This window comes from Malaya genurostris, chromosome 3, assembly GCF_030247185.1.
Source record: "Malaya genurostris strain Urasoe2022 chromosome 3, Malgen_1.1, whole genome shotgun sequence".
Classification (NCBI taxonomy): domain Eukaryota; kingdom Metazoa; phylum Arthropoda; class Insecta; order Diptera; family Culicidae; genus Malaya; species Malaya genurostris.
In genome coordinates, this window is record NC_080572.1 from 29,102,998 (window position 1) to 29,118,093 (window position 15,096).

Here is a 15,096-nt window from a genome sequence, read left to right on the forward strand (position 1 = left end):
AGTATCATTGAGGGGTATTAATTGAATTTATGACACTGACTGGACGAGCCCTCGGTTTATATTACATGAAAAAATGTCATCTAAAACTTTCCACTAGTTTGAAGGAAAAATCTTTTATTTCATTTTTAACAAAATAATAGGATCCGCCTTCCGATGGGAAAAATCTGTGTTTCTAATACTTGTACTAAAAATAGCAGGTGCTGGGTGGTCGTGTGAGTAAGCGGTAGTAAAAAACTAGGTGAAAGCTTTAGAAGGCTCTGCGCATGTTCCCGCTGAAGGAAAAGTTGCAACAAGCAAACCTGTTATGTACTAGAGAAATCCCCGCCTTTTGAATATTTCATGTGATTCACACGGTATGAGAGTAGAGTCTTCAAAAAGTTTGAAAAAAGTTTCCGAAATGATGTAAATAATCATTTACTTGCACTACATTGGTGTTTCATCGAGAGCTCTTCGTGTATTGGCCTGTTGTTGTAGCAGTCTTAGCTTTCGATGTTTTCCTCGCCAAACGCAGAATGGTCGAAGGGTACAAAAGTAAACGATTTCCACGAAGCTTAGCAATGACACTCCCATGAAAAGTCCTAACAAACCACCGAATGTTCCAAGCAGTTCGGTCAGTGTGTAGGAATCCGTTCGTTCGAAAGTTGGAAATTTTTCCTTGTTGTAGTGAACGCTTATCTGGGTATATGAAACACTAGAAATAGTAGTTAAATCGTCAATTCAATTTTCGCGAACTATTGATGTTACTTACTTGGTTTGTTCCAATAGATTTTTTCTAACGCTCCAATAGTCCAGATCAGTTTGTAACATCTCGGATTCATACTTTAAATATGTACAGGCGGGTAGGCAATGACAACTTTTCCTATCCGAGTTCCGTCGAGGGCGAAACTTCCGTTCTCGGTTTTTACTTCCGTTCGTAGTGCAGTGAATTTTATTCACGTTGCATATTTTATCCTCCTCGTCATGTGGTAGTGCAAAGTTCACACATCCTTCCGTGAACAACTGCTCTCTAGTTCGACACTCTAGTTCACAATTTTTTTGGGTGTAGACACGGAAGAACTCTAACTGTTTTTCTCCAGCTATAAAACATTTCCTTCTAGAAAGTTTCTTTATTATATGGTGATGCTTTGGTCGCGTAAAAAAGTAGAAGGTAATTAAATTTCTGTATAATCCTTTACTCACCTTTCCGGTGGAAATTGCAACAACTTTTGGGATAGTTCTGTTATCTTTGCCTTGACGGTCACATATGTACTTTTTCCCATCGGCACGTAGATTGCTCGATAGTTTGCTTGTGGAAAATCTTGCGGAGAGTGTACATAAACCATGAAACCTTGTTCGGTCCGACAACCGTAATCGAAATCGTTTTGATTTAATCGTAGATTAATAACCAAATCAATCTTCTTGTCATCTAAAAAAGACCGTCTTGGGTATTCCACTTCGGCATCTATTGATCCGTATCCAATTTCCGGATCCCAATTTTGAATAGGAATGAAAGCTTCGCTATAACTATATTGCCGATGCAACCGATCCTCGCGAAATAACTCCTTAGCGGAAATGGGATTGAAACTAAAACACACACCGTCCTCGGTCAACACTCGCTGAAACAATCCAGTACAGTTTAATTTATCTAGATTCCATGTGAGGCTCTCGCAAACATCTTCCAATGTGGGAGCTACTTCATTAATCACACGCACGATATTTGGACTCGCAGGTGTTGAATAATTGATATTGTACAAACAAGGTGCGTCGCACAATTGCAGTAACCCTTTCAGACGGTCGTCGAAATTATTTGGGTCACCTTCGGTTTCCCGATATGCTTCCATAATTTCAAACAGTGACCTTTTGGATTTTGTTTGAGGACAAATAGTCACTGCAGGAAATGGAATCTCCCAACTGAAAGTTACTGAATCTAGTGGCGCAGTTTTCACCGGATTCTTCTCCCATTTTATCCACGCCTCGATAATATTCGTACCGGCAAAGTATAGAGTGATCAAGAATACAATCGTCCATAAAAGCCTGAAATAGAAATTATAGAATCAAATCAAAGACTGAATCAATAAGCTTACTTCTCTATGTAGGAACTACTGCGACAGCCGATGTATTGAACACCATGTATCGAGCTGCTTCCACAAAAATCCACGAACGAATCTTCGAGTGAGTGAATATGTTTGATATGCTTTTCGTAGCCCAATCGTTTAATCAACCCATCTTTAGGTTTAGAGTTAGTGTCTATACAGACGTTAGCAATTCTATCCGTATGGTTGGAAGTCCCGGCATCTGGTTCTGACACCTGATGCGACATGATTGGTACTGAGCAGAAATCTTCGCATGTATAAATATTTGCTATTGTGAATTTCCTACTGCCATAAAAGTTTACTGAATTATATCATGTCTACAACTGGGTTGGTTTCATGTCCCATAGGAAAATTGTATGAATAAATGCATGAGAAACTAAGAATATATTAGACCAATTTATTATGAAATAGCTTATATTGTTTAAATAAACTAGCTGAATATATAAGCTCAATCTGAATCAAATTGCTTTAAATATTGTAGAACATTTATCATATCAATGAAGTATGTTGGGCAAAGTTGTAACCCGCGTGTTACAATGGTTTATTAAAGACTTAAAAAATTTAACAACAACTGTTACTACCATGTTATTTTTGTATCCAAATATTGTTTTCACCATTTCTAGTTTGCTATAAAAGGAAGTTGACGGTAAACGATTATCTAACTATCGGGCAGAACTGATCATATCGCTTGATCAGGCGCATTTCCAATGTAATTAAAATATATCAATATCGTAGATAATCGATTAACGCCCTGAGAGCGATTATTAGCACCGAATAAATCGAAACCAAACGAATTTCCACGGGGCAATTCTTTAAACCAATGTTGTCGATGTAGGTGATGCATGCGACCAATTAATTAATGTGTTATAACATCTAAGATCAAAAACGGCAATTAAACATATTCATACTAGTACATGGATTCTTAAACCATAAACAAAATGTTTACTTCCCGTTCGGCGCCTAGATAGGAGGTTACCATCGCTCTCAGTCATTTAGTTATTTCTTTAGCTAGGTTAAAATAGTATGACAATTATTGATTAGTTCGATCGTCGTTATGATCGATTTACACTACTATCATCGTTGCGTTCGGATGATAACGAATTCAGATGTCCGATTCCGGAAGATCAGGCGAGCGAAAGAGAGAGGATTTAGCGAGAGCGAGAGGTATAAAAGGACCTATGGCACATGGATCGGGTCTATTTTGTTATAGATACTCTACTATAGAGTCGACACTAGTAGTCGGAATCGTGTTAAATATACCAAGTAATAAATCGTTTGATAAAAATTGGTTTTTGTAGACCGTAAACGATTAAAGATGATAGGATGATTGGTGGTGATGATATGTTGTGATATCATTATGAATTTGCAATCATACGTGTACAATAGTCTAGGAGAACGCTACTTTTTAATTCATTGTGTAAATATTCCAACATGATTAAACAATTAAGCCAAGTATAAATATTGTTTAATCACAAAAGTTCTCAAGCTTTAGTTGTATTGGGTCTAGCACTAAGTATCCGGCGGTTTGTTTACTACTCGAACTATTTGGGTTATGGCTCCGTCGTTGGGTGTGCAATAAACAGCCGTTTCTCTACCGTTGACTGTATTGGGGTAAATCCAAAAGCTTGAAAAGGCTGAACGATGTCGTGTAAAAATGGTACACGTCGTAGAGGCTTTAGGATCGATAGAAAAAGAAACCAGTTTTGCATCGTTTTTTTACTGTTCACGGAAAGTGGATTTATTGTATCAATCCTAAAAGCAAGAAAGAAAGATAAAGCAACGCTCTGCATAATGTGCGATCAAGATGTCGTATGCTGCTTTCGAGTAGTCAAAATATTATTGGACCATTATATCGAACCAATACAATTCAAAATGGTCAGAAACAATTATAACGATACCCTTGGCAACAGAGAAAAATAATGGGTCTTCAGAATTAAAATTTGAAGATAATGGATGGGAAGTCCGCCTTGTAAGCCTTATAGTAAATGCCCTTAAAAAGAGGTGTGTAATGTTTGTAACGGCATAACTCCGAAACTACTGATGAATTACTATCAAACTTGGTACAGGTACACAACCCCAAAAAAACTGAATAGATTACCACCTAGCTTGCCACAAGTAATTCTTGTTGTTTTTTTTCGGCACAGATATTTATTACAACTAAGAGACGGTCGTCAGGATATTTACACGCGTGACAGAATTGCAAGTGTCTCTAAAAAGGATGTTCGAAGTCATGTTGTTTGTATATATTGGCATACCTCCATAAAAACTCAGTCAATTATCACAAAACTTATCACCAGAGCTAATAAAAGTCATTTTCATTAACTCAAAATATACGAAAATGACGAGAAATTACTGTCACTCTTAGCTTCGCTTGCAAACTATGAGAACGAAATCCATGTCCTGTCAATGACATAAACGGAAGAGTAGTTTCAAAATTGTGTTTTCTTTCATTTGCCCTTTCAGTCATTTGCAGTTTTCAGTGAAAATCCCATACTATGCAGTGTCGATATTCAACCGACGCAGTGAGAATAAAAAATGACAGAAAAAGGTTTCACAATAACTTTTACCTGTTGGTGCTCGAATTTGTAGTAGTTTTGGTTTCCAAAGAGGTTCTGGGATGTAATTAGTTCGATTTGTCTTATTTTAGTCACTATTTATAGCCAAGCGTCACAGATTTTCAATATATCGATGAATGAATGAGAATTGAAATTCTTGTGATGCTCCCTGAAGACGTTAGTTTGGTTTCGTCTTGTCATAGAGGAAAGAGTGACGTTGGCAATTATTCTCTCTCATTACTTCAATGAGAAACGAAAATGCTTCGTCTCTCTTCGTTTGTTCTGGTTTCGGTCATTTACGAATGATACAGTAAAATATTGAAAATGAGGCTGCTGGATTGGATTCTTTCGTTGAGAATGCGTGACAATTTTAAGCTCTGCTTGGCACTACTACTTTTTGCAGTGGTGGTCATAAGGGTATTTTTTAATAGTTCTTAACGAGCTTAGATATTCATCGCAGAACTGAACAAAAGGGTGGAGTTTGTAGAAAGTGACTCTAAAAAGGGGTGTTTATTGTGAAATTTATCTTATTTGTCAACAAACAAGGAGGAAGGGTATGATTAGGAGGAAGTGAACTTGAAAATCAATTTTCATTTATGTAAAATAAAAGAGAGTGGCAGGAATTTCAAGGTGCTAGATAGTATTGTTATTGTTAATTTCACTGAAGTAAATTCACTAAGAAAAGGGAAGTTCAATGTAAAATTTATTCGACGAGAAACAATACATCTTTCAAATACAGATACTACTTTCACATCAAAACAGATTATAAGGTTATTTTAAGAAAGAAGCGGTACCCTGCCGAAACATGGGAAGTGTAAGGTAAAATTGGTCGGATTTTACGAAAAATGGTACTACTTGACGAGTGCAACATATTTCTAACAACTAAGTGAGCATCACAAAAATATTCACAAGTAATAGTATTCTCAACAAAGGGAATTAACACTGATCTGAATTGACGAAAAATACATACAATCAATATGTGTTTTTTCTGTACATTTATAAGACTGTTGACTCAAGGTGATGGAAATAAATTTACGATTATATTTGTATTAAATGAATTGTAATTTTATTCATAGTTAGAATGAACTTAATGCACTTATGATAAAAACGAGTCTTTTGTCATCAAATAAAAATCTTGAGCGATTACGTGAAAACAATGATGTCATAAGAATTTTTATAACGAGAAGGGAGTAGCAAGCAAGGATGGCTTTTATCGTATCAAAGAACGCTCACCAGCAACTCTTCACACGATTGAATCAGTGCCATCAAAGAGAGACGGATATCATCGAAACAACAAAAATCCGGCATGGCTCATTTAACATAGAATAGACACCAGTGCGAGAGCGAATTTCTCTCGATGACATTCTGAGAATCGAAGGGTAGCACGCTACTGTGGGGATCCTCTCTGAAGCAACAAACGATCGCTTATTCTCGTTTCGCGATCCGAATCTATACAGGCAGTTGATAATTGCGATAGAATCATTTTACTCATGCCGCTTATTCTAACTATGTGCATATAACCTTTGTATATGTTGTGTTTATGAAAATGTCTGTGAATGCTCCACACAAGGGCTTTAAAATATAGCAACCCATCAATCATCAAGTCGAATCATCGATTCGATTTTCTGCGATAATTGTCAACTTGCGATTTTCTCTTGGGAAACTCCACACAGCAACGATCATTATCAGACTGTAATTTTTTTAGGGGCCGTGAAATACTCATAGTATGAAGTGGAGCGAAGAAATGTAGAAAGATAGACTAATTATAAATTCAATTATGATACTTAATGACAATTGTGATCCAAGGCATCCGCCATGAAGAAATAAAACTAGCCTCATTACCAAGAACGAAAAAAATTTTCAAGACTGTGACTGTTTCGTAAAGAACCGACTGGTGTAAACCTATCCATGATGAATTGTCAAACATTACTGAGCGAAACACCAGAAGTGACTTTGACAATTGGATGACCAGAATGACAGGTATCCCTATCGGAAGATATGACACAAAGATACCATTCTTTATATCAATCATTACAAGTGTCAAATCTTAATTCAAAATGCAAATAAAGGTAAAGAAAATAAAACTGTTTCAATAATTATGGCTTGCTAGTTAATGGCCACCGAAACTTATTTCGGTTGCATTTCTGGAAGTGCCGGTAGTAGAGACCGACAATTATAAAATTGATTTTATATCAATTATTCATTTTAACGATAATCAGGAAGGCTTTATTACACCACCAGGATTGAAACTGGGTTTTAACACAAAACTCATCGTGTTTCATTGGTACCGTAAGCTGCCTATGCTTCAAAAATGTCATTTGATAGAGATATTGTAAACTGAAGATTTAGGACATTATGGGTAAATAACCCATAATTTTTCGGTTGGATGGTTGAGCTATCCCCATATTCACAGATGTCATAATATATTCTAACAAGGCTGCAAAATCATAAATACAATGTTTTAAATAATAATATTCAATAATATGAGACTAATATCTTTGATTATTGTTTTAAGTACTATGACATGCACAATAGATGCATGGAGAATAGACCTAATGTATTATATAGGTAGACGTAACGTTGATCTTTCATCGGTCGTTTCAAGAATATCACACCATCCTACTGTTCTTTATCATAACATGCGCTTCAAATTTATCAGGAACAGAAAAATTACAACCGTAACCTAATTCATCGCCATGTTTCGTACTAGAACAATGTGTACTGTACATTAAGCTGGGACTATGTAGCAGTGCCAGTAGCATAAGCTGTCAATATTACAATTCAGTATTGTAATTAATTTCATGTAACTGATGGTAGGATACATCAAAGTCATATTGCGAATATATTTATTAAACTATTTGTCTTACTACTCTTGTGCGAATGCTGTGCAAAAGAATAAAAATCATGCAGTAAATTTATGAGGAAACAGGAACAACACATGCATTCAAACAAGTGTACAATATTGTGTTACGCAGAAAAAAATATTTCTTTCATATACTCCAATGCATATATCTGTAGTATGAAACTCGTCAATTCGAATTATGTTTTCAATACATGAAAAATCAACACAACCTCATTCAGTTTTATAATAGACATATTAATGATCCCATTACAAAAGAAGACATAATAATTCGAATAAAAAAACAATAATAATAATAAAATATGAAACTTTGACAAATGGATTGTAATAAAATATGAACTGTTGAAAAAATGGTAGTATTACTGACGAATTTTGGCATTCTTCACTCTGTAATTGCAGAGCGAGAAGTTGAATCTGATGAAATTGACAGCGGTTGTTTGAAAATTTTATACCGTTTGACCTTTGATTTATATCTAAGTTTTTAATAATAGTCATCTAGTCATCTTTCAAAAATCGTCATGATCTATTCCAAAGTATTTGAGCATCTAATAATCAACGCAATAGAAAACCGGAAACAGAAACAAAACAACAAAGAAACCGAGATATGACTTTACGAAACGTAGTTTCAAGCCACTCATCAAAGGAATGATCAGAAGATATTTTTCTCGAGAAGATATAGATTGAGCTAGAAATCTAGGTGTTTTTTTATTTTACAAAAAAATGAGAAAAATTAGGGTTTTGAAAGTGGCTCAATTTGAACATATGCACTATTCACATATTCTATACAGGTTGAGTGCATAGATGAAAAACCTCTTGGCAGCGAACAAAAAACGGGAAGATAAATCTAGCTATTAAAGGAAGAGTAATAGCAACATGGAATGAATATTATTATTAATTACCTTCGCAACGCAATTTATACTGAAAGAAGCCCACAAACAACCCTTTCAGTTCCTAGCCTCAATGTAATGTAATCAATGTAATCAACCAAAAAGAACATACATTGTGTCTATTATACGAATTCACTATTCCAGAAAGCCACCCACGAAAATTTGCCATGCATATTAGAAGATTATCATCTTCTTAATAAATATCTCGTATATATGCAAGAAAATGGGTTTTCGAGGTTAATAATTTAATGGGTTTTTGGTACAGGCCCAACCTCTCCGGAGTCAACATCATTAATATAAATTATCCTCTTGGTGAGAATTCTAGGATATGACGCTCCAAAAGGTTACCATTTCTGTTTGCCTAAAGGAAAGCGTGAAACCTGACGCTTTGGAAAACCCTTTACAATGTTTGCATACCTTTACCTTTCGGCTATTTTCACAGCTCATCTGCACGCCGAGATTTTAAATCAGAGCAGCATCCGAAAACACTCATTATCCACATATTCAACTCCCCACCAACCTCAATCAAGCAACAAATGCAGTAATTCTGTGGCTAACTGGAAGTCTGGTAGCACTTTAATTATAGTCACGTATTTCTACAAACCATCATTATCCGCACACGAAGATGAAGAGGGTGTATCGTATTGAGTGAGAAAAATGAAGTCTTCTCCAATTTCGACGTCATTGGTGTGAAGCAAATTGCGAAGAAATTTCCCACCGGATTAACCCCGAAATGTATACTACTCATTGCATGCCTGCTAGTATCGAACGTTCGGTTGACTGTTGGTTGATTCGAAGGGGGGAAACTGTCTTCCGTTTTACCGCAGCAAACAACCGCATGAAATTAAAAGACTGCACTATGAGCAACTTGGAGAGACTTGGTACAATTTACTTGAACTGGAAATGATAAAGGAAAGGAATAAAATAAAATGAAATTTTACTCTGCTATCAGCCACCCACCACAGTCTGGGGAAAAGGGTTTGAGAGTAATCAAACTCATCATTAGGATCATCGGAAAATACTTCCCGACAGGAGAGGCAGAAATTGACTTCATTTGCGTTACCACTGGAAATCTGTTAACGGAGACATGAGAACGATATGGCGAAGCCGACGATGGTAATCAACTGAATTGTCGGATTTGATTAATGCACCGATGCAGAAATAATTGATGAATCTAGAAACAACGGAAATTGTCTTTGTAATATTAAGATAAATCATTTTATATGGTTTTGCTTGAGTTAGTATTCAGACAAAAAATGAAATAACAGACTAATAACTGATACACTGAAGAAGGTTGCAAATAGCACACCGAAATACTGGTATCTGATCTGTTACTATATCGTGACATTAGTGGCGAAATAGTAAAGACTTTTTAAACTTAGTGGAATTATTATTTTTTTCTTTTTGAATTCAATACGTTATGGAATATGAATCCGACTAAAAATTGACTTAAAATTGCAATGACTCGAATATCTCTAATGAGCATTTCTACTATACAACTATGTTTTAGGTGGCGATTAGTTTTGTCAGAACATGTGTATTAGCTGTTTAGGTCAGCGCAAAACTCCCTTCGCCTCCATATTTTTTCTGTGAACTCCAAAGCAGAACATTTTTTATTAACCATCATTTCTTCGTAAACTCTTGTACTTTCTTTGTGAAGAGTCGAATCACCATCTTTCTACAAAAACTTATTCTTCAGCTAAGTGTAGATTTTTTAACACTTTTGTTTCACCCCTTCCTGAAGAAACGACTTGCGGAAATATTAAATTCATAAAATGCGACTTTTATTAGCGTTTAACCAGAGCGAACTTTTTAAACTCGCGTTAGCTGAAATCCCCAAGCGCCGAGTAACTATTTATGCAACCCTTTGAGCGGGTGATATTCGAAGACAAAGGTTGTACTTTTTTCCTACTTTATTTTGTGGTCGGTAAACTTTTTCTTTGGACTTTCGGTCACACTTTGCGAGGGGTGAAAAAGTGAATTGAGGAAGAAATCTGTATTTAATTAGTTAGACCACTCGTCAAAAGGTAATTTTCGGCGCTAATTCGAACTGACAGTGTGAACATTCGCCAAGGGACATAACTTCAATCGTCTCCGGAGAAGTTCGGGGTGTTTTTTCATGTTTTATTATTAGCTTGCCTCACTGGATGGTTTGGTTTGATGGCGAATTAGATACTTGTCATGACTAACTTATTTGTCACTTGAGCGTTTAGTAGAATAATTTCACTAGAATAATGTTTTAACACCATTTAATTCTACTAAATTCACGTCACTTAACACAACAACATTTTGAAAATGTTCCATAGGATATAAGAGAATTTATCAAACACGATATTGAATCAACTCGAATAAAAAAGGTATGGGTGTGTAATGTCACAGACATAACTGGATGTCGTGAATACGAATATAACTGAACCGCTAAGAACTTTCGAATATCAATTAGTTGATCACTTGTATTAGTGGTGCCAACTTTCCCCTTCTTCACTACTAAAATTTGAAACGATGCACCTAAACTGAGTCGGTGCTATGCATTTTAGCAGAAAGTTCTTACAACAACTAGTACAGTAAAGCAAAATTTCTCATAGTTCTGTAAGAATAAGTTAATGGTTCCAAAAAGAACTTAATCGAAGAACTCTGCAATTAGGGACTGGACCTGAGTTCAAGAACTAAATTCACTAGCACTAGAAGAAATGGACGATTTTCAAACAAAGTTTATCTTTCATACTCGTCCAGTAAATAATCGTAACTGATATGTGCCTGACAACCTCAAAACCGTCGTTCGGGTGCGAAAGAGGCAAGCAAGCGTGATGAATTTTTCTCAGTATTTCCCAAAGTTTAAAAAAAAATTAATTTTAAGTTATTTATGGATATCTCACACTGTTGAAAATTTAATTACAAATTCCTGATCATATTCCCGATAGCTTGGAAAAAAATTATGCTGTTGGGTTAAGTACATATTTGCGATAAAGTTCTGCCCATTATTGTACAGGGCAAATTCTGAAAAGGCGCCCCATAGTAAAGTAAGTCGTATTCACGACAAAATATCAGGTGTAGAACTTTGCTTCCGCCGTTTTTTTCCAAAGTTAAAAGCTTCATTGCGAAAAAGTGCTTACAGATGTATTATCCGTCGCTAGCAACAACTTTCTCCCATCTTTCCGGCAATTTTCGGATCCCGGCTCGAAAAAAGGAGTAATCTTTTGACGCTATCCTTGAAGCAATCCATTTTTCCAACTCTTCGAAGGATTGAAAATGTTGATCTGCCAGGCCGTGTGCCATCGAACGGAATAGGTGGAAGTCAGAAGGGGCGACATCTGGGGAATACGGCGGGTGAGGCAAGACTTCCCATTTCAGCGTTTCCAGGTACTTTTTGACCACTTTTGAGACGTGAGGCCGAGCATTGTCGTGTTGAAGGATGACTTTGTCATGTCGCTCTTGATATTGTGGCCGCATTTCTTTTAGCGCGCGACTAAGGCGCATCAGTTGCGTTCGGTAGCGATCTCCTGTGATGGTTTCACCCGGTTTTAAGAGCTCGTAGTAAATCACACCGAGCTAATCCGACCAAAATACAAATCAACACCTTAGCGCCGTGAATATTCGAGTTTGCCTTCGACGAAGTAGCATGCCCGGGCTTTCCTCATGATTTTCTGCGTTAAGGATTATCGTATCGAACCACCGGTTACGATTCGATGTAAAAACCCCTCACGATTTTGTCTTTGAAGCAGTTGCTTACATACAAATAGACGGCGCTCGATGTCCCTCGGTTTTAACTCGTACGGCACCCAGTTTCCTTCTTTCTGAATCATACCCAGGGCCTTGAGACGTTTTGAAATGGCTTGCTGACTCACTCCCAACGTTTCGGCAAGCTCTTCTTGGGTTTGGCACGAATCTTCATCAAGCAATGCTTCTAGTTGTTCATCTTTGAATGTTTTTTCTCTTCCACCACCATGTTTGTCTTCGACATCGAAATCACCATTTTTAAAACGTTGAAACCCCTACCGACACGTTCTTTTACTCAGAGCAGCATCACCGAAAATTTCTGAGAGCATTCGATGCGCTTCAGCTGCATTTTTTTTCGAATTGTAACAGAAAAGTAAAACTTCCCGCAAATGGCGAAAAGGTAAACAGACAAGAACTTCTTCCATTTTATTGATTTTCTTTTAGGATTATAAGTTGAATGTTAAAAATCAACTAATGCGCAAATCCGTTGATATTACAAAGTTAACAACAGAGATAATATATATCGGTATATTGAATACATAGTAAAAAACAGTTGATATTAATATTTCAAACAATAAATTAAAATTTTTCTCGGTAGCCGGCTGTCCAGATCAACCAATATAACTAATTATTAATTCTAATAAATAATTGAAATAATAAAGTGGAAATAATAAAGAATCAAGACGCGCGTGAAATCTGTTGATCTTTAATTGGTGATTTAAAATGATTTAATAACAACTGTTTAGAGTATGTCAATGCAATGAATCAACTATTTTGTCTAAATCCTATTCACTCGTTTATTTTGTTTCACCTAATTTCATTTATAAAAAATTGGGAAGTTTTTATTCTTTACGTGATAGTATTGCAAATTTTTCTTCAGATTCCTCGAGTAAGCGCTGTGAATCAAGATTTCCCGGGACTTCAATATAGGATATTGTTGAAACGTTCACTTGGGAAGTCAGTGAAATTAGTGGTGCATCCGAACATCTTGAAACAAGAACATACTGCGTCGCGCGCGAATAATACCAATACTGACATTTTTACTAACAAATATCCTTCTCCCGTGACACTTGTGGAGTGCGCAGTAGTATATACGGCCTCTAGTAACAACAAGTGTTGGACTAACATTCCTTCCCATTCCTTAGACGATCTACGTTCGGGCCTGGCCGGCGCCGGTACTGATCAATGAATTCTGGGATTACCAGAAGATGTACATTGATGGATGATTTACCAGTCCCAGGTTGGATCATCTAGAAATTCCCTGTACAATTTCAGCTAATCCCGATCAGTAACGGAGTAGCAACCAGGGGTGGTCGCTCAAGCTCAAGCTCAAGCTCAAAACCCAGAGAGCCGAGTGTCATATACCATTCGACTCAGTTAGTGGAGTACGCAAAATGTCTGTGTGTGTAACGTTTTTTTGCATTAACTTTTCTCGGAGATGGCTGGACCGATTTTAACAAACTTAGATTCAAATGAAAGGCCTTGTGGTCCCATGGTGTGAAATGCGCGAAATAATGAGCTAAAATACGCAAAAAATTGTTAATATAAATGCACAAACTTTTCCCGGAGATGGCTTAACCGAATTTCACAAACTAAGATTTAAATTAATGGTCTTGTGATTCCATATAAAATTCCTGATTTTTTTTTTCGATTTGATATCCGGTTCCGGAAATATGGGGTAAACATGCAAAAAGTGTAATTATGCGTACTAATTTCTCTCAGAGATGGCGTGACCGGGTTTTACAAACTTAGATTCAAATGAATGGTCTTAGGATCCTTTATAAAACTTCTGAATTTCACCTGAATCTGACTTCCGGCTCCGAAATTATATTCCAATTTTAAATTACTCAATTTCTCAGAGATGGCGTGACCGACTTTTACAAATTTAGATTTAAATGAAAGGTCTTATGGTTCTATACAAAACTTCTGAATTTCATCTTGGTCCGACATTCCGGAATTATAAGGTAAATTATGTTGAAAATTTTACACAATCATTTATAGGGGCGCAACAAAAAACTTAAAAAATGTTCCGAACTGGCCTCAAAACTACTAGTCTAGTCTAGTTGATAGTCATTATCAGTAGACGGCTAAATAAACTGATTTTGGCTATCCCGGCTCCCGGTTTCCGATTCCGGTGGCACCGGAAATAGTGAAATATTTTCCCAAATGGATCTCACTCACTTGTCTTAGCGATGGTTTGACCGATTTTCGCAAACTTGGATTCAAATGGAAGATCTTGAATATCATCCGGATCCGACTTCCGGTTCCGAAGTTATAGGGTAAAGTATGTTAAAAATTTTATACTATCACCAAGTAACCGCTTACGTTCGGGACGGAAGAAACCAAGTACAGTATTGTGTAGTGAACAATAGAACGATCTCGAAATGAGTGAACCAAACGTACAAAAGCTACCACCGCTACGAAAGAATACAATTATTGTTGACTTCAGGCAGTGCGATACGAGAACTTGATGGTTTGCTTAAGGAGCAAATGCATCTTGACCTTGAAGTGCGTGTGCATTATCTTCCCTCAAGCGTTATCGATCCTTATATTCGCAAAATACGGAGAGATTATCTCTATCGAAAATGAAAGATGGGAGAACTTTTTCCCCGATATTCTAAATGGCGTACGTTTGTTACGCATGCGCTTGAAGAGGCCTATACCTTCTTATGTGACTTTCGGCCAGGACACAAGAATCCCGTGCAAATCGCTTGTTACCTATGACAATCAGATGGCCACATGTCAATATTGCCAAAAAGCTGTTCATTACGGTAAGCCATGTGATAAACTGGATAAGGAGACAACTACAAAAAATCGGCTCAATCGGCCACGTAAAGCTTGTCCGCAAATAGGCCCGAATAAAAATCTTTTAAATAACAAAAAAATCGAATCAGATTTTTAAATAGATTATTTTATCAAAATAATTCGAAACCCAATTTTTTTTTTCGATTTTTGATGTTTTGTTTTTTTAATGAAAAATGAAAAAAGCATTTTAAAACTTCTGA

At 36.5% G+C, this 15,096-nt stretch overlaps 1 protein-coding gene across 1 annotated transcript; it reads right to left on the bottom strand.

The window, feature by feature from the left end:
- Window positions 1-205: 205 nt before the first annotated feature.
- LOC131433748 (pickpocket protein 28-like) lies at window positions 206-2,299 on the bottom strand. The gene is made up of 3 exons (XM_058600342.1): window positions 2,064-2,299; window positions 1,180-2,013; window positions 206-691 (listed from the first exon to the last, which is right to left on the bottom strand). Exons 1-3 carry the CDS (start codon window positions 2,297-2,299, stop codon window positions 424-426), a joined length of 1,338 nt encoding a protein of 445 aa, XP_058456325.1. The 3' UTR covers window positions 206-423.
- Between the last annotated feature and the right edge of the window lie 12,797 nt (window positions 2,300-15,096).

Bases quoted from the DNA above. Each gene is read 5' to 3' on its own strand.
- LOC131433748 (XM_058600342.1), bottom strand. From the start codon at position 2,299: ATGTCGCATCAGGTGTCAGAACCAGATGCCGGGACTTCCAACCATACG. The intron at 2,014-2,063 runs GTAAGCTTATTG...TTTCTATTTCAG, and splicing joins AGTAGTTCCTACATAGAGAA to GCTTTTATGGACGATTGTAT. The intron at 692-1,179 runs GTGAGTAAAGGA...TACTATTTCTAG, and splicing joins TTGCAATTTCCACCGGAAAG to TGTTTCATATACCCAGATAA.